Source organism: Mus caroli, chromosome 5 (assembly GCF_900094665.2).
Source record: "Mus caroli chromosome 5, CAROLI_EIJ_v1.1, whole genome shotgun sequence".
Classification (NCBI taxonomy): Eukaryota; Metazoa; Chordata; class Mammalia; order Rodentia; family Muridae; genus Mus; species Mus caroli.
This window is the reverse complement of record NC_034574.1, coordinates 122,968,632-122,978,138: the sequence shown is the minus strand read 5'-3', so window position 1 is coordinate 122,978,138 and position 9,507 is coordinate 122,968,632. Positions and strand designations below refer to the sequence as shown.

Below are 9,507 nucleotides of genomic sequence, written 5' to 3'. Positions count from 1 at the left end.
TTTTAAGAAAGGAACCTCATGTGCTCACTCAGTTGCTATTTACTCTCCTGATTTTATTTTCCTTTATGCGTCTCTGGGTGCTTATGGACCTGTATATGGGTACCAGCAGAGGCCAAAAGAGAGGGTGGGATTCCAGGTGGTTGTGAGCCGTTTGACTTGGGGGCTAGGACCTGAACTCAGGTCCTCTGGAAAAGCAGCAAGTGCTCTTAACTGCTGAGCCGTGCTTCCAATCTCTATTTGATCCTGAAAATGGGCCTCACATGTCCCAGATTGGCCTGGAGCTCCCTAGGCAACCCAGGATGAGTTTGAACTTCTAATGGCCCTGCCTGCATCCCCGGAGGATACACCATCGTGCCTGATTTACCAGCTCTGAAGTTCTGACGTTTGCAACTGAATTCTGCTGAATCTCTTTCGTTGGCTGGAAAATGTAAGGCTTGAGGAACTAGTACTCCTGAGGCAATGTAGGATTAAACAAGCAAGAGTGTAGGTTAGCCGGCCCTTTCTGTCCAGAACCACAGAGTGAAGACCTTCAGACTTGGCAAGCCTTTTGGTTTCTGTCATTGTAGCAAGAAAGCAACCGCAGACAAGACTGAAATGAGTATGTGTGGCCAGCCAGATGTGGTTTTCTGGCCAACATTTACCACCGCTGGGGGGGGGGGGGAAGGGATGGAAATCTCAGCCCAAACCAGCTCCATCTGACTTATATACATGAGCTTCTGCCTCGTTCTGATTCACATTGCAATTATCTAGTTGGGAAGACCAATAAGGAGCCGATTCCCGACGGCATCAATAGTGCTAATCATTACTCAAAAGGGACAGAGCTCACCTGTAGGATTAGAGAATTCAATCTTTTGGGTTCCCCCAACCCCCTTCATCCATGTTTGGGGACTGGAGAGCTGGTTCAGCAATTAAGAGCACTGACCGCTCCTCCCGAAGATTGGGAGTCAATTCCCAGCACCCACTTGGTGGATTAAAACCCATCTGTTAACTCCAGTCCCAGGGGAGCCGACATCCTCTTCTTGCCTCTTTGGGTACCAGGCACTCACATGGTACACAGAGATGCAGGCAATACATATAAATAAAAAACTTTAAAAAATGGTCTTTGTTTGTTCATAGTAGAGTCTCGTGTAGCCTAGGATGGCTCTTCATGCTCTTATGCAACCCAAAGTGACCTTAAACTCCTGATCCCCCTGCCTCCAAGTCTGAAGTACTGGTATTTCAAGTGTGCACCATCACATCCAGCTTAATTAATAATAATAATAATAACCCCACCGCAGTGGACATTTTGTAGAAAAAACCTTCTCCTTGTTATTTTTTAAAAGTTTAAAAGATTTATATGTATGAATGTCGTAAGTGCGCATACGCGTATGTGTGTGTGTGTGTGTGTGTGTGTGTGTACATGCACTAAATGCCTGCCTATGACCAGAAGAGTTGAGCAGAAAGTAGTGGATCCCCCAGAACTGGAGTTACACATACAATGTGTGTGCTAAGAACTGCACCCAAGTCCTACGCAAAGGCAACAAGTGTTCTTTTGTTTTGTTTTGTTTTGTTTTGTTTTTTTGAGACAGGGTTTCTCTGTGTACCCCTGGCTGTCCTGGAACTCACTCTGTAGACCAGGCTGGCCTCCAACTCAGAAATCTGCCTGCCTCTGCCTCCCAAGTGCTGGGATTAGAGGAGTGCGCCACCACTGCCAGGCACAACAAGTGTTCTTCATCACCAGGCCATAGTTCCAACCCCACTTTCTCTTTTTAAAAATAATATTTTCATGTATTTGTTTTTTCTTACGTATTCTGTGTATTTGAGGCCCAAGGACAACGTGTAGGATTCGGTTCTCTCCTCCCAGCATGTGGGTTCCTGAGATAGGCCTCAAGATGCCAGGCTTGACCTTAGCTGCCTTTACTCACTGGGTCCAAAGTGGACAGAACTTCCATTTGTTCATAATTCTTTCCAATGGCAAAAGTTTTTCAGATTCGGCAGTCATTCCATGCTTGGCCAGCAGAGGGCACTTTAGGCTTTTCCTATCAGAGCCAGACCACAAGGTCAGAATTCTACACTACGTAACACCAAAACAGTGGCTTTGCAGTGAAAATCGACCAACTCTAGATTCTTAGTAATAACTCTGGCGTGGATGAGACACACTTATTTATTTTTCTAAGAAGATAGGGCCAGGTATGGGAGTGAGCTCCTGAGACCTAGCACTTGGGAGGCCGAGGGAAGTGTTCAAAATCATCCGATAGCTGGAGGCCAGGGTAAGCCCCGAGAACCACCTTACAAAATCAAAAATCAAAAATATTAAACACAGGTCTTTATATAAGCATCGTACATACGTACATACATACACCACACACACACACACCTACAAATTGAAAATAAATCTTTAAAAACAAAAGGACTCAAAGCAACAACAAAAACCAAGCCAGATTTTAAGGAAAAAAGAATGCCCTGCCTAACCAATTCCCTACCAGCCTGTTTTTGGTAGTGAATACTAGAAGCCTTGTGACTGCTTGAAATAAGGGTTTACATTAAAGTCCTAAGGACAGTAATCTGCCTGGAGTCCTTAGGACACAATCATGCCTGAGAAATGACTGAGTCCAGGGTGGTATTTAAGAAGTTCCCATGAGTACTAATGACGAGTTAACAGAAAAGCTCCCGTGGAAAGATGTTGATTGGCAGGTAATGACTGAGTGGTGATGGTCACTGGCAGGTCATTAAGACCTGGGCTCTGGGTCCAGGCCACTCCATTTGCACCCCACCCCCAACACTTACTCAATGGGCAACTTTGCGTAGGATGCGTGATTTCCCTGAACTTATTCATGATCTTGACAGACGTGGGTCTCAGCACAGCATCCACCCCGAGCTCTATCGTTCAGGCTCCAGCTCCGGGCAAAGCGGTTTGCCCTGGCCCTGGTTCTTGAGGCGCTCTAGGCGATCCTTCTCAGAATGGCTGGTTATCGGATGTAATACAGAAGGGCTGTATGTTATTTTCTCCTTGCATTCTTTTTTTTTTTTTTTTTTTAAAGATTTATTTATTATATGTAAGTACACTGTAGCTGTCTTCAGACACTCCAGAAGAGGGCGCCAGATCTCGTTACAGATGGTTGTGAGCCACCATGTGGTTGCTGGGATTTGAACTCTGGACCTTCGGAAGAGCAGTCGGGTGCTCTTACCCACTGAGCCATCTCACCAGCCCATCTCCTTGCATTCTTTATTGCCTTATTTTTAAAAACAGATCTTAGGTTTTAAGTGTACGAGTGTTTTGCCTGTATAGCAATACATGCCTATAATTCCATCACTTGGGAAGCTAAACAAGGTGTATCATGAATTCAAGGCCAACAGGCTACCTGAGACGCTTTCTCAAAATAAGATTAGAGAAAGGCTCTAGTTGTTATTAATACTTGCTTCTCTTGCACAGAACCCAAGTTCAGTTCCCAGAAGCCTCACGGTGGCTCCAGCTGACACCCTCTTCTGGTCTCCTTTCACACAGCACACACATGTGACTGTCTTTCCAAAGGTCCTGAGTTCAAATCCCAGCAACCACATGGTGGCTCACAACCATCCGTAATGAGATCTGACGCCCTCTTCTGGTGTGTCTGAAGACCGCTACAGTGTCTTACATATAATGATAAATAAATCTTTGGGCTGGAGTGAGCAGCCAGGTCATGAGTTCAATTCCCAGCAACCACATGGTGGCTCACAACCATCTGTACAGTGTACTCATATACATAAAATAAATAAATAAATCTTTTAAAAAAGAAAAATATATTAAATAAATAGATAAGGCAAGCAGAGGTGGCACGAGCCTTTAATTCCAACACTAGGGAGGTAGAGGCAAGAGAATCTATAAATTCAAGGTCAGCCTGGTCTACAGAGTGAATTCCCGGACAGCCAGGGCTCCACAGAATAACTGTGCCTTGAAAAACAAACAAATAAATGAACAATAAATAAAATGCAGAAAGGAATATCTTTTATCATTTGGAAAAGAATTGCCTTTCTTCATGAAGCTCAAGAAATATATTCTTAGACCAGAGCCAGGCATAGTGGCTCATACCTAAAACCCTGGCGGAAGGGTTGCTACAATTTTGGGGTTAGCCTGGACTACATAGTGTAGTTTACCTTGGTCTACAAAATGAGACCTAACGACCACCAATGCAGAGGGGAGCAGAAGTTAAGTTTATGATCTGACTCCCAACACCAGCCAATCATGTTAAAGGCCACAGCAGCTCTCCAATTAGATGCTTGCACACGTATTCCCTGCTTGCTGCTTACAATAAAGCCTTGCCCCGATAGACATTCAGGGCTCCCACACACACCAAAACCGTCCTGCATGACGGTGGTGCGTTGTGGGGGCTCGAATAGAATAAAGACCCTGCTGTGAGTTGCATCAGATCGGCTCCTGGGTGTGTCACTAACATTTCCCTGTCAAACCATGACCACTCAGCTTCCTGGGCAACCAGACACGACAGCCACTCTCCTTCGCCTTCCCTCCGTTGATGGACTGTAAGCCAGAAGCAGCTTTTCTTCCTATGAAGTTGTTTCTCTCAACTATCTTGGTCACAGCAATGCAAAGGAAACTAGCACAGGTGTCTAGTTTTAGAACAAGAGCTAGGAGAATCTTCCAGAGGACACTGGACTTGCAGAGACCTCAGGATAGAGAGGCAGCTACCAGGTCAGGAGCAGAGGGGAAGACATTCTAGGGAAAGAAACAATGTACAGAGGCCTATGGAGGGATGGAGCCGAGAACTGGGGCTGGATCGCAGGAGATGGTGGGCTCTACTCCCAAGGAGAGGCGACCAGGACAAGAGTGGGACTGGTGGGTCTGGTGAGATTATCTACTGTAATGGTGTCTTCACAGAGAGTGAAGTCTTTGATTAGGGTTGGGACAGAGGAGCTGGAGGTTAAATGGATAAATTCAACAAATATTTGACGGTGGGATCAAAGGTCTTGTATTCTTGTATATGCACGGGTGGAAAGAGAGTGACCTTTATGTGTCTGGCTGAGTGACAGGGCAGAAGGGACTTTAGTTAGTGACGCAGATATGACCAAACCAGGTGCAGATGTGAAACCGGAACGCCACATAAAACATCTTGTTCTGTACCTGGCAGAGGAAACATAATCGATACTTGTGGTTACTATTATCTCCGCTATTCTGTGTTCCACAATAATGACTTACTGCAAAAAGTAGCGTCTTTGACCTTAAAACACAGGACGCCATAATCAACTGGAACAGGACTCATAAATGAATGGCAGCAGGTCTCTGAAATAAGTTACAGAAAATGTCCCTAGGTGACTGAGCATGAGGCCACACCCCTTAACCACTGTGCTCTGTGAGTTCCATGCCGGCCTGATCACATAAACCAACCAGGCATACAGAGAAACCCTGTCTCAAAACAAATATACAAAATGTCGTTAAGAAGTGATCATGCCGAGGGCTAAGGAGATAGATGTCTTAGCAGGTAAGGTGCTTGCTGTGCAACCATGAGGTTGTGAGTTCAGATCCCAGCGCCTGTGTAAAAAAAGCCAGGCATGCCGGCTGTGCTAGCCTCTGTAACCCCAATGCTGGAGAGGAAGAGCAAGCAGATTCCTAGGGCTGCTGGCCAGCTAGTCTAGCAGCTAGCCCAAAACACAAGTTCCAGGTTCACTGAGAGACCTTGTCTCAAAAAATATGGTAGAGAGTGACAGAAGATACCCGACATCAACCTCTGGCCACACATGCAGGCATGTACACCCGCTTGCTTGCATGTGTGTGCACGTGCATGCGCGCGCGCGCACACACACACACACACTCGCACACACACAAACACATACACACAGGCACGCGCACACACAGACACAAAGGGAAGAAAGGGAGTGAGAGTAAGGGAGGCAACAGGGCAGGGAAAGCGAGAGGGGACGATGCTGCGGGGGGGGGGGCAGCTATAACACAGCCCACAGGAGTTAGTTTAGCTCCTTCTCAGGTCTGTGCCTCTGAATGATAGCACTGAAAACGGAACCACTGAGTGCTTCACATTTAAGCTTTTATTTTGAAAAATAAAATACAAAAGTCATTAGGTTGTAAATGTATACAGTAATTTCCAAACGTCTCTGAAACAATACAATGAATTATTTAAATAATTAAGGTATTTACTATTATCCACATCAATACGTTTCAACAGGCACGAGTGTTCTACAAAACATCGGAACGTGTACAGAAAACCTATTCGGAATGAGACTGCCCGATTTTGTTAACAGAACGCCATCTTCAAACTCTCCTTTCCTTGAAATTAAAGACTGGAACCTGGGAAGGAAAGACAAGGACAAGAGGAGCTGTGATAGAACTGTGTCCCTGCTGGGCTCCTCATCCTGAGGGCCATGCATGTTACTGGGCTCAAGAGCCATCACTTGGGGAGGCCCGAATGTGTGACGCCTCCCCCCCGGGACAGGAGGCTGGCAGGTGAACAGGAGCGATGGGCACAGACACCCCTTGTTGCAGCAGACAGCCATTCCCGAGATTTCCCTTCCATAGACAAGGCAGCAGTCATTCCTAGGAAAACACACAGCGCGTGGTTACAGGCAGGAATCAGAGCTGCCTCTCCTGTATCTCCTCCTCAGTCCTTGTTTGTGCCAGGGGGTGAGTGGGCTCCTGCAGCCCAGGGGCATGAAGACAGACAACCACCAGCACAAGCCTCGGAGGGACAGGCATGAGGGGCATAGTTTCCTATCAGTGATGTTTCCAGTACCTGCAAGTAAGTTCAAGATACAAAGCAAGAGAACAGGAGGGCTGCCACAGGTCCTTTCTAATGATGGTGACAGTCACCTACCTGCACCACCACCACCAATGTCCAGGGTCCAAAGCAACCATACTGACTGCTCATCATGTGACATGACTTTAACAGATGGGCTCTCTGGGATCTTTTCCCACCAGTACACAGGTAGCTGGGCTCTCCAGTCTCTCTGGCTCTCTACCTAATGATTCATAATGCTACAGGCCTCTTGCAAATGCTATCTCCACACTTTCTTCGTGCCAGACTCTCTGAAGAAGCCATGTTAGTGAGATCTTACCATGGACCTCTGCTTAGCACACTCTTCCTATTACAGTCAGGGAAACAGACACAGAACTAAGCTGCTTGGTGCCAGGAAGTGGCAGAGCCAATGCCGACCCAAGCTGCCTGAGGCCAGAGGTGTACCTTCCATCTGGACACACGGCTATCTCTGCTAGCCCACGGGGAAAACTCTACCCAGCAGCACCCACCAGGCCTCACCTCACCTGTGGGAAGTTATGGGCTCAGTTACTCCACTTGCTCCGTCTGTTGAAGGAACCAAGAAAGATGTTAAAATCCTTGGGGTTGCTTGGTTAGTAGGGACTGTGCCCACCAACACATCAGGTATGGCTAAAAGGGTTATAAGGGTTAACCTTACATTTAAGGTTTAAACTGACAGTGAATAGTAGACAGAGACAATAAATAAATAAATAAATAAATAAATCCCCTAGCTTGCATAGGCTGTACTCTAGCAGCCAACTTCCTTTTCCCTAGACACTGAAGCCTATACTTAAAATTGACTGATCTTACATATATGATAAAATAAGACCCTGTCTTCACATAGGCAGGATACATGCAGTCTTGTAGCTTTTGCCTTTATAAGTCCTATGCTGGCAAGGCTAGGGGCTGCATCTTGGGAGTGCTCTCAGGTACAGTCCTGGACCTGTGTTGGGGACTAGTAACTAAATAAAGAGCCTCTTCTTGTGAAAATTTATTCATGGTTATTTATGGTGAATCTCCAAGGGACTCCTCATTTGTAAGAGGATCTCCCAGACTTTCAGATAAACTCAGCCTCTAACTGTTTGAAAGAAAGAAAGAAGAAAAAAAAATCTAGGCTGGTCTTTCCCACATTCCAGGGAGAGTCTAACTCCTTGGCATCTCCTGAGCAACAGACACCTTTGTTCCTCATGAGCCCCATGGATACCTCTGAGTCCGTTAGGACATGAGGTCTCAGAAGCATCAACACTGTGGCCCGGTGTTTGAAACTCTGAGCCTGCCTAGAAGTCCTCAATTCAAATGCTGGGAGCTAAAGTTCAGGGAACTTTTGGTTATTGTGTCCATGAACAAGGAGAAGAGCGTGGGGCTCTGATTCCACAGGAAGAGGACACAGAGCTGTCTCCGGGATTCTCCCAGACCCGGCCTGTGTACCTCTTCCTTAGTTCTGACTGACCGTGAACTCTAGTATGTGGAAGAGCTGGCCTTGCAGTGGTCCTCCTGCCTCTGGGATTAGAAGCATGTGCTGCTGGGCCTAGCACATTTCTATTTCTTTTTCCTTGCTGTGATAGGGTCTCGTGTAACCCCAGAGGGCCTTGGACACTCCATGCAGCTGAAGATGACATGGAACTTGATCCCTCTGCTTCTAATTCACAAGTACAAAGACAATAAGCATATGCCCCCACTTGGATCCATTTCTTACTTAAACCATAACCTTGCTTTTAAATATTTATTTCTCTATTTAAGGAATATGGGTATTTTGCCTGTGTGTATATTTACAATACTATGTGTGTGCCTGGTATCTGAAGAAAGCAGAGGATACCCTAGAGCTAGAGTTATAGGTAGTTAAGAGCCACCATGTGGGGGCTGGGAATTGAACATGGGTCCTCTGGAAGAGCAGCCAACGCATGCTATTTTTAACATGTCTGTCTGTCTGTCTGTCTAAGAGTATATACATGTGAGTGTGATGACCCAAGAGGCCAGAAGAGAATGTCAGATCCCCAGGAGCAGGAGTTATAGCCAGTTGGAGGCCACCTGACATGGTGCTGGGAATGGAACTAAGGTTGCAAGAGCAGCCAATAATCTTAATCACTAAGTCACCGACATGGCCCCTAAGCCACAATCTCTCATTTCTCTAATGTGTTTGTGGGAAAGATTCAGTATGGTCAGCACAGTAACTTGAAATGTTTATCACCGCATTCTAGAACCTTATTTACATATAAGACTTCTCTATAGTCAACAAATTTGTGTTGTATTTAAAAAATAATTGTCCCACTGAAGGCTTATTTTTACTATTTTTTTATTTCTAGTTCTTAAAGAATTTATCTTTGGAGCTGGGTATGGTGGTGCATGCCTTTAATCCCAGCACGTGGCAGGCAAAGGCAGTTGTATCTCTGTGAGTTTCAGGACAGCCTGGTCTACACTGTGAATTCCAGGACAGCTTGATCTACATAGTGAGTTTCAGGATAGCCAGAGCTACAGAATAGAAAGACCTTGCTCAAAAAAAAAAACCAAAAACCAAAAAACAAAAAACAACAAAAAAAACAAACTTTATTACTGGGCTGGAGAAAAGTCTCAGTGGTTAAGAGCATTTCTTGCTCTTCCAGAGAACTCAGGTTTGACTCACAGCGCCCACACGGTGGCCCACAACCATTTAACTCTAGTTCCAGGGGATCTGATACTCTCTTCTGGCCTCCTTGGGTATCAGGCACACATGTGCTCCACAGACATACATGCAGGCAAAAAACGTACATACTCTTTTTTTTTTTTTTTTTTT

General features: G+C 45.7%; 1 protein-coding gene across 2 annotated transcripts in view; it reads right to left on the bottom strand.

Moving 5' to 3' along the window:
- Positions 1 to 5,997: 5,997 nt before the first annotated feature.
- Tpst1 (tyrosylprotein sulfotransferase 1) overlaps positions 5,998 to 9,507 on the bottom strand; it is a 55,931-nt gene continuing 52,421 nt past the window's right edge. Inside the window, exons 5-6 of one of the 2 annotated variants that reach the window (XM_021162561.1) lie at positions 7,244 to 7,283; positions 5,998 to 6,520 (exon numbers count right to left, since the gene is read on the bottom strand). In XM_021162561.1, the coding sequence (XP_021018220.1) occupies positions 7,266 to 7,283 (18 nt within the window). In that variant the 3' untranslated portion in view covers positions 5,998 to 6,520; positions 7,244 to 7,265. The remainder of the gene's footprint in view (positions 6,521 to 7,243; positions 7,284 to 9,507) is intronic. The other variant, XM_021162562.2, reaches the window with a different exon arrangement.